The sequence below is a fragment of the Sinohyriopsis cumingii genome, unplaced genomic scaffold, assembly GCF_028554795.1.
Source record: "Sinohyriopsis cumingii isolate HCF-2022 unplaced genomic scaffold, ASM2855479v2 utg000160l, whole genome shotgun sequence".
NCBI classification, from domain to species: domain Eukaryota; kingdom Metazoa; phylum Mollusca; class Bivalvia; order Unionida; family Unionidae; genus Sinohyriopsis; species Sinohyriopsis cumingii.
In genome coordinates, this window is record NW_028315873.1 from 10082911 (window position 1) to 10100091 (window position 17181).

A 17181-nucleotide genomic window follows, 5' to 3' on the forward strand; every position below is an offset into this window, starting at 1 on the left:
ATACACCAAAATAAAGGTAATTAAAGGTTCTCTGAATTATACCTAAGATATGCAAGTTCTTTTTTAAAGAGCCAGTATAACCGCTGGAGAAACCCAGTGAAATTTCTTTTCTTTAAAATTCTAACCCTATGTAAAATACGAAACTGTAAAGCGCCACCATGGTTATTTATATGCCTGACCTATATAGCTGATGAAATTAGAAAAGTGACATACTGTATCACTCACCTGTTCCACACCAATATTTCTTAATGTCTCTATGCAATTGAAAACTAATTAAATGATTCATGAAGTTAGTTGTATCCTAGGGTGACCATGAAGCAACAGCGTCAACTTTTGTTTTTATTATATGTGAATATAAAACACTGCACTTTTTCAATGGCTGATATTGGTTCTGCAAGCTCAATAATGGTCAGATGTACAAAATTTAATTGATCTCTTGGACTTGAGGAAATCCGTCTATTGATTAATTACATAACTATTAAAGAAGAAAAATAAAATGTGGTTATCAGATTAAAAACTTTACAAGTTTTATGAGAATATGGACAAGACCATGCTTGACACTAATGATTTGAAACTGCATTCATAATATAGGTAACAGTGTCCAGAAGACCTCAAAATACAGCAAACAAATTATACCTGTATAAAAGAACAGATCAAAACCTTCATTATTCTTCTTATGTTATAATAAAACAAAGAATGCACACTTTGAAAAATTTAACAAATAATTTATTTCCCTGGAAAAACACTGTAAAAAAAAGAAAAAATAAGAACTTAGTTTTAAGAATCAAATCAAACAATAGTCCAAGAATAATCCACGAATTAAATTTTAGAAGTCTTAATAATGAAATGTTCTTGTGAATTCAAGTTCGAATCCTAACGCAAAATCCAAAATGGAAGGTGATGACATATACTGAAGCCTTTATGGTGCTGTAGAGTCAACAGTTCTTCGTTATTCCACAGACAATAATATTCCGGTGTTTGAATTTCCGAATAAAATTTAAGTAAAGGTCTTTGTCCAAGAATTCTGTATGACCACTCTAATATTTCCAGGTAAAAGAATAATTCTTTTAGAATCCAAATAATTTAAATAAAAGTTAAAATATAACTCCAAACTGGTCAAAAACACACTTTCCAGTGTAAGAGCCCAACTAATTAATTTCTCTATAGACATTAATATATATAGCTGCATATCATATACAGTGTACTTGTGTGACTGTAAACAAAATGATCTCAGATAAGTGACAACCTATGTTAAGCCAGTCAAGATTATGTAGACCAATCAGATAATGGCATGTATAGACCTATTTAAAACCCAGTCAAGATTATGTAGACCAATCAGATAAATGGCATGTATAGACCTATGTTAAACCCAGTCCAGATTATGTAGACCAATCAGATAATGGCATGTATAGACCTATTTTAAACCCAGTCCAGATTATGTAGACCAATCATTTAAATGGCATGTATAGACCTATGTTATACCCAGTCAAGATTATGTAGACCAATCAGATAATGGCATGTATAGACCTATTTTAAACCCAGTCCAGATTATGTAGACCAATCATTTAAATGGCATGTATAGACCTATGTTAAACCCAGTCAAGATTATGTAGACCAATCAGATAATGGCATATATAGACCTATGTTAAACCCAGTCAAGATTATGTAGACCAATCATTTAAATGGCATGTATAGACCTATGTTATACCCAGTCCAGATTATGTAGACCAATCAGGTAAATGGCATGTATAGACCTATGTTAAACCCAGTCAAGATTATGTAGACCAATCAGATAATGGCATATATAGACCTATGTTAAACCCAGTCAAGATTATGTAGACCAATCATTTAAATGGCATGTATAGACCTATGTTATACCCAGTCCAGATTATGTAGACCAATCAGGTAAATGGCATGTATAGACCTATGTTAAACCCAGTCAAGATTATGTAGACCAATCAGATAAATGGCATGTATAGACCTATGTTAAACCCACATACGTTGCAGCAGTTACACATTCAAAACCATACAGCCATTTAAACACACTCAAATGATAATAAGCTATTTGAGACAGCCTTAAAAATAAACCAATCAGAAATCAGAAATTGTTGCCAGCCTGAAAGGTTACAAATCGTAAGTCTAAGTATATCCATTTCAAATGCAAAATACCAATCATTATGGTACAAATGATTTCATTCTTGAAAAGGGAATTGATTTGTAAAAATATTAAACATTTATCATTTTCATTGATTTTAAAAGGTACACAGTATTGATATTACTTAGGAAACATAATCTTAACAATTTACATCTTCCGAAATCAATTCCCTGAATAATAACCACATAAGCTCAGTAATTTCTCACTTGAGTTGATATTGGTAAAGTTTTTTCTGTCTGATTGAGTTGTGACTAGTAACACATGCCTGTCCCTACTAAAGCAAATAGCATTAGGCATAGATGGAATCCCATCGGATATGATCTGAACAACAGCACCATCTGGTGTTAACTGGTGAATGTTGCCAGAGCCAATCCAAGGACATACACATTATCGTATTTATCTGTAGCAACACCAGGGGGCTTCTTAAGACTGTCAGGACAGTAGACAAAGTTCTGGCCGCCACTCATGTCAAAACAATACAGAGAATGGGCCAGATTCACAGTGATGTAGACATGCTTGAATGATGAATCTAAAGCAACAGAGGTCCATGAGGAACTACACTGACAATCAAACTGATGAGAGGACTCCTCTTTCTCTCCACTGCTGATGAGGCTAAAGTAGTGTTTGCCTCCTTGATTACAATTACCAGGTGTAACGATATTTCCCTTTCTAGCAGACGCAAGACTATAGCAGTAATATCTCGTGGTCACCATCCTGGTGGGTGTGATCTTTCCATTACTGACAGACAGGACTTGGACTGATTTCTGACCTGGAACAGTCACAGCCACCTCATCATCATTCACAACACAGATGCTATATGGGGAGTCTGGCAATCTGTAGCTGGTGACCGAGTTGTATGAGGAGTTGAGCAAACACACCCTGCTGTTGTCATAATCTGCTAGCATCAAATGACCCGAGTACAAATATGTGATACCTGTATAATTCCCTAGCAAATTATCATTACTTTGGATCTCAATAATTATATCTCTCTGAACCAGACAGTCTCTGGATGGCTTCCTGATAACTGGAACCAAACTATGAAGTTCCCTTATACTCACTATCTTTGCCAAACTATCAAGGCCTGCTGACAGTATGGGCTGAACTTGGGGATTTACTTCCAACTGGACTGTAGTGGTCTCCATCATGGTATACTTTTCTTGAATCTGATCCATGTATGATGCCAGTTGTGTCGTCATTCTATCGGCAGTAAGAAACACCTGCATTTCAGTTCCTTATCTTTTGACTGTTTCTAGGAGTGTATACGAGTTTTGAATTGAGTTGATCAAGGACTGAGATCTGTGGATTTTTTCTTCTTTAATGATAATTTCTTCATTGTAAATTCAATTTCCTTCTATCTTCACACTTCTCTCCAACTCATCAAGAGTGTCATTAAGCTTTTTTTCTCATCTCTCTGATTTGAGTAATTAAGTCGTTCACCTGGGTTTCAAGGAGACTGATGCTAGATTCATTGACTTCCTGAAACTTTCTTAGTTGAGTCTCTAGTATTTTCATCTGGTTGATTATATTATCTGGGTTCTTCTCCTGCTGTAGACCTGACAATTCTTTCTTCAGATCCGAAACATGAGAACAGTTTCTGTGACTAATAATAGAACACTTCCAACAACAAGCTGTGCCATGATCCTTGCAGTAGAAATCAATCGCTTCCCCATCATGTTCCGGAAAACTGAACCCCTCGGAAAGTTTCATTACATTATGTGGATTGCTTGAGAATTCTTCCATGGAAATAATAACATGATTTCGAGATAATTTTAATTTCTGATGAACTTCTAAGCAATGTCCACACATAGCTTCCTCACACTCAACACAGAAACCTTGAGCTGGCCTGGATATGCCTGTTGAGTGACAACTGTCGCATGGGTGGTGCACAATCTCTTTCGCATCACTTAAAATTGACTGTAAAATCACATTGATCGGAAATTGGGATGACAGGATTTGGACAGGTTGACCTTGCAATGAAATGTGAACACCATATCCACAAATCGGACACTTGATTTGTTTAAATTTCCTTACGTTTTCCTCCTGAGACGATAATAAGTCCTGTATGCATTTTTCACAGAAAGAGTGCATACACGGCAACTGTCTTGGAATCTTGAAATCACCCAGACATATGGGACAACTCTGTTTCTCTTCGGTTTGATAAGGAGCTCTGGATGTTGCCATCTTCACTTGCCCTGTTAAAAGAGATGTCATATTAGGCCTAGATGTATTTACGTTTCTTGGTTTCGACAACAATTAATCACTGTTCTGAGTGCACTCCTTCCGGGTCGAGTCTAGACAATTGAAGTTTCTACAGTAAAAGTCTACACTAAAACAGTGTAAGGCCGTAACTTAAGGCACGTGACTTTTAAACTTTTTTTGCTCAAGTTTTTTTGTGAATATTTATTAAAAAATTTAACAAATTACAGCTTTTAAAAGGTTATCAAAATATATCAGGATTTGTTAATAGCAGCGGCACAAACTCATTATGACAGTTAGACACTGTATATTTCCCATTCTACATGTGTATTTCTAGATATGAATTTACATGTGTATTTATAGATAGTTTTGTTTACGGGTTACTAGAAACAACGCAATATACTCAACAGCCAAAATACATACCGAAATACGCATAATTTTCAGCAAAATGCTCATGAAGACAAAGGTATTGTGATCTACATTTGTCTGAGCAATAATTAAAAAGCAAAATTAACTTTGGTTTAAGTGATTTCGATACGAATCTTGTACCTATTTATAGCAACGATTGGGTATTTACTCTACTCGGTCGTACTTGATTAGACACTACATGATTGGGAAAAATAAACTTTTAAATAAATATGTAATTGCATACTCTGAAGTACTTATTCTTATTTTTCGAAAGTACCATTAAATTAAATAAGTATATAATTTAATGTTGTCGAAAACGTTTTGGTGCTTTTATATATTTTCACTTTCATAACGATTCGATTTATTATCGTACGCAACCAATCAAACACAGCCAAATGACGTCATTAATTAATTATGATTTAAATAGGTAAAATTAATAAAACTCGTCATACGTTCGTCTCGATGAGTATTTCGTTGTTTCAAAAATGTATATTTCGGAGTTTGAGTGTATTTCTGTCTTTCTAGTATCAGGCTATTCACGTAATGGAGATTCGGAACCTCAGCCGTCGATATGAGTATGTAACCCCGGGCTACAATTCGTTTCCTTGAGAACTATATTCTGAACTACTTTCGGTCACATTAAACAATAAGGCAAGTCACACTGAGAATAATGATGTCGGCTTTTGCCGTTGTGTATTTTATGTGGTGCACTCCGCAAGAGGTGAATCACCAAACACCTCAAATGAATGTGTATTCCTACAACTACATGACAAGTTACAAGTGTGCATCCATCATCCACTTTTCCAAGCGAAAGGCAATAGACGATGGGGCATCTCCTAGCTGGCAATACCCGCCAAAATACTTTTCAGAATTCTGCTGAATCGTCTTTTGCATCACAACAATCATGGACTTCTGCTAGAAAGGCAACTTTTTCCCATGAAGGACGAAAGGCTTAAGAGTTGGTCAGTATTGAACAAGTTTCATAAATTTGGTATTAAGTCATTACCCATTTGAGATTCTTAGATACATTTTTTTTGCTGAAATGAAAATAGAAAGATGAAGAAATAATTTCGTTCATTCTGACTCAGATGTTGTACCTTTCATTTGCTGCGCGTAAAAAAATGGGCCCAAACTGTTTGACGTTTTTTTGCTGGAGTGTTATAACCAATATAATTTAAAAACAGATATTTCTTTTTCAAATCAGAATTAAAATAATAATTGTCCTTTCGAATAAATGGAACAATAGACTCAGATAATACAGTTTCTAAAACACGGAATGTGTATATGGAAGTTCTATGTGATGTCAGATAGTCATAATTCATTCAGGCTAGACAATAGTAGTGAAGGGGGGAGGGGGCGATATACCGACAATGGAAAATACATTACAGACCCACCCCACCCCCTTGGGCCTGTAGAGCGACAAGATTTATAGCAATAGCGGGAAACTAAATTACAGGTAAGGTGACGTCACAGTACTGAAGATTGGTAACAATGTAGCAAGGGGCTGACCTCAGTAGGGACCAAAGTGCGGGAAAAAACCCCAGATTGTTTTGGCGGGACAGAGACATAGATAACGCATACAACAGACAACATGCCAACACAAACAACTATACAACCGACTAAAAACAAAAATTAGGCAAGAAAGCAAATCCTTTCGAGGCACATGAGTGGTCCTGAAAATGGCCTTTGGGTTCTTCTTTTTCTTATTTCTCCAGTTCTTTCTCAATAATTCCTTTCTTCTTTTTTCAGTCTCTTGAATCCAGGCAATATGTCCCATCAATCTAAATTTTTCCTGTATTTTCAACCAGTATTCGTTTAGCTTATCAAACTCTTCTTTTTTTCTTTAGTTTTCTTTGTCCTTTCTTTCTTAAACCCAGCTGTCTTTTATCATCTTCACCTCTTCTTCCAGTACTTTTCTCATTATTTATTCTCCTTTCTTTAGCTGGTCCAGCCCCCACTTCACAAATAACCACTCTGTCCAATGCAATGCGTCTTCTAGAAAGAACCTGTCCCGCATGACACCATCACGTGGTTCCTTCAATACTTCAATCCTGACATACTTTGGTTTGAAACCTCTTAACTTTTCTACTTCCTCCATCCTACCGTGTACCAGATCCCTGGCTACTTTCAGGCTAGTGACAAAGTCTAGGATACCTTTCATAGTTCCATTCCTTCTCAAGCCTTTCCACTACATGATCCAGAACCAGCAGTCCTTCAATTTGTTGAACAACTATATTGCCATTTTCGTTTATTCAGTGTTGAATGGCGCGAACGTCGAACGCTTTGACCTTATATCTATTAAGCTCGGACATGAAGGAAAACATTCCTTACACTCACTTCACATATTGTCTACTACCCACACACGATAAGGAGAAAAATAACAACCCTAAATTATACTATCAAAATCCCCAATATCTACTATCCATACAAGGGAAAGCGAAAAAACAAAAAACAAAATATACTATCAAAAACACCAATATATACTATCCACACAGGGGAACGAGAACAAACAAGACCAAAATATACTATCCACACACAAGAAGAAGAGAAAACAAACCCAGACATTACTATCAAAAGCTTCAATAGCTACTATCCATACAAAGGAAGGCGAAAAAACAAAAAACAAAATACACTATCAAAACACCAATATATACTATCCACACAGGGGAACGAGAACAAACAAAGCCAAAATATATGATCCACACACGAGAAGGAAAAAAAAAAAACAACCGAATTATACTATCAAAAACCACAATATCTATTATCCATACAAACGCGAACGCTTACAAACTCCCAAAATCTACTATTCACACAAACGTACGCGCACTTATTCAAGCAAACACTCTGCTATCCACACAAACGTATGTGATCTCATACACACACAAACACACTCACACAATCACATCAGTAAAGGAGTGAGTGTTTATAATCACACTACTCCACATTCACGCAAATTGTCAACTTGAATAGTGTCTCTTTTCTAGAGATTTGGGTAGTCCTGAAAAGGGCTGCTTTAGAACTCCAGATGCACATCTTAATGTCGGCGCCTCCCATGTCTGGCACCCCATACACATCTCCGACTCCAATCCTGCTCCCAACTGATGCGTGTGGTTGGGAATGCTGAGGGAGGTTGACTGACTTCACTCTTCCAGTCTTCACTTTCAGGGATAGCGAAGACTTCCCTTTCTCTTCTACTATGCCACACGCGCAGATGCTGTGGAATCCTCAATTCCTCTTCACAGTTTTCAGTCTGGCGAACCACTGGTCTTTCTCCTAGTGGCAGAGGTTGAGGCTGTGGTGCTGTTACTGTCTGTGGAGGCGTACTCACCTAAGTGTTTACCTCACACACAGGTCTTAACATGAGGTGGGGAAGGATTCATCTCTTCTTTTCCTCCTCTTCTTTCTTTTTTCTCTCCTCCTCCTCCTTTGCTATCCTGGCCTCTTCGGCTACGACCTCCATCGTCAGTTCATCCAGGATGCGTCTGGCATACTCCAGGTGCATTTCGAGCTCAAGCAATATGATTATCCTGCTCATCTTCTTTAGTTGATGCGTCAACAATGGGTAGCCAGACTGACGAACGTTTCCCTTTATATTTGTCAAGCATGGACGCGAAGGAAAACTCCCCAAGACACCTAAACGTACAAGACCCATATCATTACCCAAAACACATAGAATGTGTGGACTTAAAAGAAACACGCGCTCACTTTTTACTTACAAACGCTAACGACTAATAAAAACTCATGGACTATTTGGCAAGCTGCGGAAACCAATTGCTTATGGACACACTTCTAATAAAGTTAAATAAACGAAGTGCTTATATACACACTTCTAATTGTTAACTTGCTAACATACCATTGACAATTGAATTAGTATCTCTTTTCTAGAGCATTGGGTGGCCCTGAAAAGGGCTGTTTTTGTAGACAAGGAGTTATGCCAATCTTTTATTGTCTGAGATTGCGTCCCCGTCTGACGACAGGCTTTCTCACAGGATAGGATCTGCTTCGGGAAGAGAAGGAGAACTCCTTGGTGTAAACACGGCAGTCGAAAAAGTTCTGTGTGGTTCCTGCTGATGTTGCTGTTGCTGCTTCTGCTCTCTCTGCTTCCGAAACCTGTACTTCTCCATCCAATCTTCTTTCTCTTTCTTGGTTTCCTCTCTGAAGAGCTCTTCTATCAGGTATTCGGTCACTTTTAACATTCTGACATTCTCTATCTATGCAGGCTTCGGTATCAGGCTTTTCCTGACACGATGTAAATTCAAGTAAGCTTCGTTCACCTTGGCTAGTTATGAACACATCTTCATAGAAGGATGAGTCAACAATGGATGGTCAGACTGGAGACTGCCTACTTTATATTGTTCAAGCGCGGACGCGATAGAAAACATACGTACGGTTTTTTATCGGGTCGGTACACTAGGATAGTTTGATTTGAGGGTGAGGGATAGAGAGAAATCAAACATCATTGTTCATCATAAAAATAGGAAATAAACGACATACACGTTTTTTCGAACACAACATTTTTTATTCAAATAATTAACAACCAACAATTAACAATTAACAACAAAACACACATTTTTCAAAAAAAAAAACAAACTATTTTGGACAAGGTTGACAACGTTGTGAAGTCAGGCTAGACTTACACTGATGGAAGTCATGGGCCATTGATGTGCCCTACGTTTTCTAACTAAAGACAAATCATAACCATAATGGTCACAAAACCATCGATCTACTTTCTCATCGTTTCTAGAAGAATGACGATGAAAATAAGTCACTAAATGTTCTAAAGGATATCACAGACTGCGTTGATGAAGGAAATACGTACAATATTGTCCACACAACATGGAACCGGTGACTTGTAATTACACATTATTGAATCGTGTTGTCTGAGCATTTCTTCTCATAAAGCCGATGACGTCGTCTTCCAAAGGTAGCAATTCATACGAATCAAAATGCTCCACACATCCTTCTTTAGGAATGTAGACGGCTACCCAGTGGGTTCCTGGGAGATGACTGTCGTCCGTGTTGATGACATAAGCTTGATAGTCTTGAGGTTTGCGATGACGCAGTTAATCTTTAGCACAGACGACAGGACTCCAAGAAGCATTGTACGAACTGTGGTTCAAAAGGTAATAAAGTTACAAGGTATCCATTTTTGCATTGTATTGTTGTTTTTTCTGGGTTTTTCTTCACAGGTAATGATAAGTCATCAGTTCAATCCTGACTTTTTTATTGAAAGTGTCTGACAAGTAACCGTTTCTTTGCTTCGTTTCCGCACTCTGAACCAAGAGAGAGTCTATATGATGGATCTCTAGAGTTCTCAAAGGAGGAGAGTAATGAGCATGCACGTTTTTATACTACTGATCCAACACAGATTCTTCCGAGATGAGACTCCAAGCTTCGTCCAGATACTCGTCCAATTTTTCTTCTTCACTCAGCATCAAATAATTATCGTGTTGAATTTGACTGGGATGATCGTTCTGACATCCATAGCAATATTTATTGATCGTTTCATTGATCACCAAACAGGCGCTCGAAAACGATCACTTCGTTTTCCGGAGGCATTTCTTGGGGAGCACGTACGACGCTTCGATGGTAAGATTGGTTGTACGCTTGGACCAAGTGCGGTAAGACGTCGATGTACTTGAGTGTGTGGTGATGCGTAAAATATTTCCACATGCGTTCTTTCAAGGTTCATTGAAAACATTACAATATGCTGGCTATGGTTTCGGGATTCTCAGTGGTAAAAAAAATTAATTTCACGTTTCTTTAATTATTTTTGGAAGGCTTGGTTCAGAAATTCGGTGCCTTTGTCGGTTTGCCATCAAAGAGGGTGACGACCGCTTTGTTTCAACACCAGTTGGAGGGCTCGCACTAAATCATTGCTCGATTTGGAAGTCAATGGCACGACCCAGGCACATTTACAAAAGACGTCGATGACACAAAACAAAGACTTGAAGCCACAATTGTAGGTTTCCAAATGAGAGACATCGGCTAAATCAGATTGCCATTGATGATCGATGCCTTCCACTTTGGTACGACTTCTGGAAAATTTTCGTCGAATAGGTGTGTGTAAAGTATAAGTGGCTTGTTCTTGTAACCATCGTTGCACCTGATGTAAACGGAGACTTTTCAGTCGACTTTTGGCAGCACGATACAATTACTGAACTCCTCCATAACCCCCAGGATGGGATGGATCGCAGTAAATGCTGGCTAACACCTTCTCCATTTTTAAATGCTACTTTGGATGGGTCAAAATGATGGTTTGGAAACGGCTTTACGTGTCCGATGTGCCACGGGAGTAGAAGTCGAAGGTAGTGGTGGTGGTGGAGGTGGTAATGTAATTGTTTTGGTCTTCTTTTCTTTTGCCACATCTGGTTTCCCTTCTATCTTTTTCACTTCTGTCGAAGGAGGAGTGGACATCATCTTTATAACCCAAGCTTTAAGTTTTTCTTGTTGGGGAGTGGGGGAAGGGGTCAGCAAGGACGCTGAAATATTTCTAGGAATGGTAACATCTGACGGTGTTTGAAAGACTTCTCGTACCTCTTCTTCCTCATGCATTCGTGGGGCTATGTCTGTCTTGACCGCTGGGGGTAGTGCTGATGATGTTGATGGATTTTTTATCATGGCCTTAAAATCTTTCAGTGTGGGTAGAGCTGTTTCAACTAAAGCGTTCTGGTGTAGTCGTTGCAAGAGTTGATCGTACTTTTGCTATTTTTCTTTTTCGGACGAATCGTTGCGATCTATAAACGATTGCAATTCATGTTGTAACTGGGACATCTCGGTCATATTCGGATTGGGAGGCAAATGTGGGGTCTGGTGTTCTTGCCAATGATGGTGTTCCATCTATCGTTTTTAAAGCACTAAAGCTAGTTTTCGTTCTTCCATTCAATTTCAAGTGTCACGTCTGAGATGTTTGGACTCCAGAGGTCCTTTTTGTCTTCTTGGTCTTTTTTTATCTTGCTCCCACGAGTCCTCCGTATTCCATGAATAATTCTCGAAATTTTCCACAGCAACTCCATAACATATCCACGTTGGAACGACAATAATTGAACATTTCTTCCTGAAAGTCGAAGGGGGCCGAGGCGTCAGCCTAGCACCAAGAGTAGAAGTTTGTTGTTGTTCGGCACGCATGTTGTCGGGGTCGTAGTAGTGGGCCTGATGCAAATGGGGCAGAACTGTGTTTTGATTGGTTTCGGTATTGAAAAAGTGCGGTAATAGCCTTTGGCCATTTCTGGCATTTCAAACGATTTAGGCATTCGACTCAATGGCATGGCCAAGTAACTTATCGACTCTTTAAACTGTACTTGACCCACTTGCATGGAAATTACTTTGGCTCTATTCAAAGTCACTTTAGGACGTTCGGTGATTTGTTCCGCATAGTATCTCAAAAGAAACTGTCCATCGTATCCTGAGAAATTGTGAGTCATTACCGTGGCATGGCGATGACAATCTCCGTAACGTTCTATGTACTCTTGGCTCCACGTCTCGTCGATGGGGTCTAAAATCGATTGGGCGAAATCGGCTTGCGTGTTCTGTTCCCGAACGATTTTTTTAACGTCCTCCAGGAATCTTGCTGCACTGAGGGCAATGACTAACGACAGGCTCTTGGATGCACCTCGCGCACGCTCGATGAGTCACGCATAAATTAGGAATGTGAATGCCGGTCTCTTGCATGCATTCAAAATCAAACAAGATGAAATTGCCTTTCTTCTGGTCATCTTCCTCCTCGTGTTTGGAATGGTATTTTTGAATGTAGTAATTGTGTTCCAACTCCACGATTTGGTGATAAATGTGACATTGTTTCTTCCTCGAACATGCGTGTTCCTTGGCATTGTTGGTACGTATCCCTTGTTCACAAGTAGGGTACGATCTCAGGTGTTGACAAGCACTTTTCTGCTGTGAACCTTGCGTCTTTAGATGTTGTTGGTATCAGGCATGTCTAACAAAAGTGCGCTGACAAGCAGGACAATGCACTCGTTCTTGTCCATCTTCCAGACAGGGTAGAGATTAAAAAAATCCTGAGCATTTCGATCCACTATGCTTGTGTTGCTCTCGATTGCTATAGCCATATTCACATTTCTCACAGTAATAACCGTATCCCATAAATGCGATGATACTGGTGATAGCATCGAAATGTTCGTCGTGCTGAGAGACGTGAATGTAGTTTGCGTCTTTGAAATATTTGCCTCGAAACAACAAAGGTCCACGCACATCTGAACGGTGCACTTTCAAGGTGTAGCTGGAGCCAGGACGTCTTGCAATTTTTGCATTTCAGGAATGCCACAGGTTGTGTTTTTGGACAGGTCAGCTTGCTGTAACAGGAGTTCTGCTTCCCTTCCTTGTTTGGCTCGGTCCGATAGTTGAATTGTTTTCCAGGCTCTTTTCCATTCTAACGTGTCATTCTTGTTGGCATACGTTCGTTCCACCACGATGGCAGGGCCTAAACAGATCTGGTCTTGAGGATTATTAATTTGAACAAGGCTACGCTTTATGCTACGAAGGCTGTCCAACAGTAACCCCTTTTTGCGTTGTCCGGTCCCAGGGGAAAGAGAAACGTGGGTCATGAGCAGTGTGGCTTTTCCATAGGTGATCTGAAACTTGTCGTTTGATTGATGTATGTGTTGAATCTTGTCGATGACTTTGGAAGGTAACAGTTCTGACGGACTGCTAAACTCGATCCAAACGGGGGACTTCAAACTGTCATGATAAATGGAAAGTCTCAAGCGATCGTCTTCTTTGGCCTGACATTGCCGTTTCAGTGTGGTTAACAAAGAATCTCACACCTCGGTGATGAAACCTTCTGCTTTCTCCAGCAGTACGTGGGACTTGAAATCTTTAAACTTGTAAGCCGTGATTCTAAATTATCTAGAGGAGCGCTTTTCCGTCTCTCGAATGTGGTAGTAATTTTCAGAGTTTACTAATGGTGGTGAAATTTGGTTGGGTGAATCTCTGGGTCTGGATTCTGGCTCACTCATGTCATCTTCCAAATCACTGGCATGAATTTGTGCCAAAATATCAGCTACTGTACGATGCGACAAGTCACGTTTCTGCCTCTTACTTTGTTCTTTTGTATCTACGACATGCTGCGATCATTTCATCTTGACTGAAAAAGGCAAAGTACTACATTTTAAACGCCATGGGCCTCTTTATATCATGTTAGACCAGTGTATATATAAAGGGATAGTGTCTTCCCTTCCAGTATTCATTTCACTCTCAAACTAACCAGAACGATGGAAGAGCACACACAGATCGAACTTCTGATCAGAGCTTTACGAGGTATTATACGAAAGTTTTCTTCAGATAAACCGACGGAATACTCTCCCTCCTTTCGAGATAAAAGTTAAGATACTTGCTATATCTGTAAGAAGAAAGGACGTTGGTCTTCATAGTATCAAGCCCGTCAAAAAAGCAAAACAGGTTTCAGAAGAGGCAAAATTCAAGATACATGTTATTATTGTCAAGAGAAAGGACACTGGTCTTCAGAATGCCCCAATAAACAACAGGCGCAAGGAGAAGAGAGGGGTTCCGAACAGGAATAAGAAGAGTTACCCTCCCCAAAGGAAGAACCCAGACACGTACAGAAAGAGAAAGAAAGAGAAGAAAAGATGACGAGAAGAAAATGAGGAAGAAGAGGAGAGAAAAAACTTGTGAAAGTGATGAAATTCTGAAAACACAGACAGTGAACAAAAGACACAGAAGGAGTCTATGTATTTTTTAAAGTGCTGTGTTGTGATATTGAATTGTAAAATTAGTACCAGAATAGACCAAACAGAAAACGTAAGTGTCTCTTGATTTTGATTTTTTTAGAATAAGAACCTACACTCATGCACTCACACACGTACATCATGGGTAAAAAAGTGATTTTGAGCTATAATTGATTTTTTCAGTTGAAGTAATATCTATTTTCGAGAGAAGTGAGAGGCCCTGAAAAGAACCGCTGGGGATTTGTTTGTTTAATTTTTTTTAAAGTGACGTAATCAGTTCTAACTGCCTTAAGCCTTTGCCAAGGCCAAGGCCTGCTTCTGAACTGGTTCCTGTCGATGATGAATTGGTAGAAATCACTAAGGGTGGTATTGCAGGCGTAGTAACAGGTTTCGGTTGTTTGGCTCGGGAAGGTATTTTTCTACTGGGTCGTATTAAAGAAGCCTGATACATTTGTTTCAGACTCATTAACTCTGCCAAAATGTCTAAGAGTACCGTCACTGTTTCACTTTCCATGTCCTCCTTCTCTCCTAGACTTTGTTTCTTCTCTGCTGCTGCTTCTTCTTCTTGTCGTTTCCTTCTTCTTACCTCTTCTTCTTGCTGTTGCTGTTGAAGGAGAAAAGCTTGCTCTGCTTCTTTCTGCTGCTGTAAAAATTTCTCCAATTCTTCTTTCTGTCTCTGTTTAAAATCCTTGACATGCGGTAAAGAAAGAGAAGGTGGCGAATGTACTGGTACTGCAACAAATTCTTGCGAAGAAAAAAGAAAAAATCCCAATTAAAATCGACCTCTTCTGGAAGTAGGTCTGTGTTGACTTTGGTAGCTGCTGCTATGACATCGATTCTCGTCTCCTCGGCTGGTGCACCCCAATTCATTGTCTTCTTAGTTTCAGTCATTTTGGGAAGCTCTGTCGCATGGATTGACTGCACATAGACGCTAGCGCACATATATAGTGAATGTGACGTCATAGTCAGCTCTCTTCGGTTTGGAAGACAGACTCCACACTGTGACTGAATTTTTTAACACGTGTTAAGATTGGTGAATAAACTCAGTCCGTTTCGATCCGCTCTTCCACTATAAATAACCCCGTTTAGTTCATTCCCTTCACCTGTTCTGGTCACAAGATGTGGACAAACGTAGAATCATATACTGTCGTATCGTCAATGCTAATCCGTACGAACTTACCCATGTAAATCAGATCAGCATGGACAATTATCCGTATCACCGATACGAGCGTTTGGAAAAGAATAATTTATGTGGAGATATGGCTGTTTGAAGAGAGCTCTCATCTACGGACCAAAAGTCAGAACAAGTTTGAGGAAGAGAACAAGACATATGTGATGCCCTCTATGCTAACGGAATGATGTTAACATAAAAGCGAAGGCCCTTTTCAGGGCCACTCATATGCCTCGGCAAGATATGCTTATTTTGCCCAAAAAATGTTTTAGTCGGTTGTATAGTTGTTTGTGTTGTTGTCTGTTGTCTGTTGTATGTGTTATCTATGTCTCTTTCCCGGCAAAACGTTCTAGGTTTTTTCCCGCTCTTTGGTCCCTATTGAGGTCAGAACCTTGCTACAGTATTATTACCAATCTTCTATAATGTGACGTCACCTTACCTGTAATGTATTTTGCCGTTATCGCTATACATTTTGACGTTATACAGTCCCAAAGGGGGTCTGTAATGTATTTTCCCATTGACGCTATATCCTCCCAAGGGATCTTGTAATTTCTTTTCCATTAAACGCCATATCGTTCCCCTCCACTACTTTCCTCGTCACAATAAATTCAGTTGTTTCACATAGTCGTCACAATACACGTCTGAGGCATGATATACAGTACTTTGATATCTTTATTTTAAGTCCATTAGAATTATCAATGATGTTAAATACTCATTTAAAGACCCTGGCGTGGAACGTTGTCAGTTTTCTTCTGACACCTTTCTTTACCTAACGTTTCTTTTGTTAATGACTCAGTTTCTTGTACTGTATCTAGTAACGCCCATCATTAAAATATCTCAGTTTGTTTCATTTAAAAAAAATAATCTTTGTATACGATATAAAACTTCGTCGATTGTCAGTGAGAGTTCTGTTTTGTCGGTCTCCATTAGGTAAAGCATCAATAGCGATGCCACATGTCTGGTTTAAAAGAGGCCTGTATTTAATTTAAAACAAAATAAGCTAATATTATTCCATTGACATGTATACAAATTACCAGAAGTAATCACAATTTTATAATGGCAGATAAACATAGTATTCCTTAAATCGCTTACCTGCAATGGCTTAGTTATCAAGAATTCGCCTTAAAAGCTGACACTTTGGTATGGTGCAAAGTCCTCAGATAATCCTATTAACGGCTCAAATCTACGCGCATGTCAAGTATCAATCTAACCTCGCATGCCCTTGGAATTGTCCATGTCTTTGTTTTACTGATCAGCCCACTATATTGTTTGCAAAACGTATTTAATCTGTTCCAGCGTGTGTCACGATTTTAACAACAAAAATATATTTCTAGTTTGGATTGATTTTCTTTTAAGGTGTTTTTCTGTTTTAAAGCGTAATTTTGTCCCTGGTATTTGAGAATTGTTGATGGAGTGTTTGCATACCTGACTTTTGTCAATAATTTTAAGTAGTAAACAAGATGTTTACTAATACCTGAGTTCAAAACCTGGCCTGATCTACAATTAAACCGTTTTTTCTCCGCTGGAAAGATTCTAAATTATTCAGAAAT

General features: G+C 38.9%; 1 protein-coding gene and 1 pseudogene across 2 annotated transcripts in view; both read right to left on the reverse strand.

Moving 5' to 3' along the window:
• Positions 1 to 326: 326 nt before the first annotated feature.
• LOC149774758 (uncharacterized) overlaps positions 327 to 17181 on the reverse strand; it is a 46887-nt gene continuing 30032 nt past the window's right edge. Inside the window, exon 3 of the mRNA XM_089945000.1 lies at positions 327 to 3372. Within this exon, the coding sequence (XP_089801126.1) occupies positions 2500 to 3372 (873 nt within the window). The 3' untranslated portion in view covers positions 327 to 2499. The remainder of the gene's footprint in view (positions 3373 to 17181) is intronic.
• Positions 3369 to 4921, reverse strand: LOC149774759 (E3 ubiquitin-protein ligase TRIM45-like; annotated as a pseudogene). The gene is made up of 2 exons (XR_016416742.1): positions 4775 to 4921; positions 3369 to 4347 (listed from the first exon to the last, which is right to left on the reverse strand). The product of XR_016416742.1 is annotated as an E3 ubiquitin-protein ligase TRIM45-like (transcript).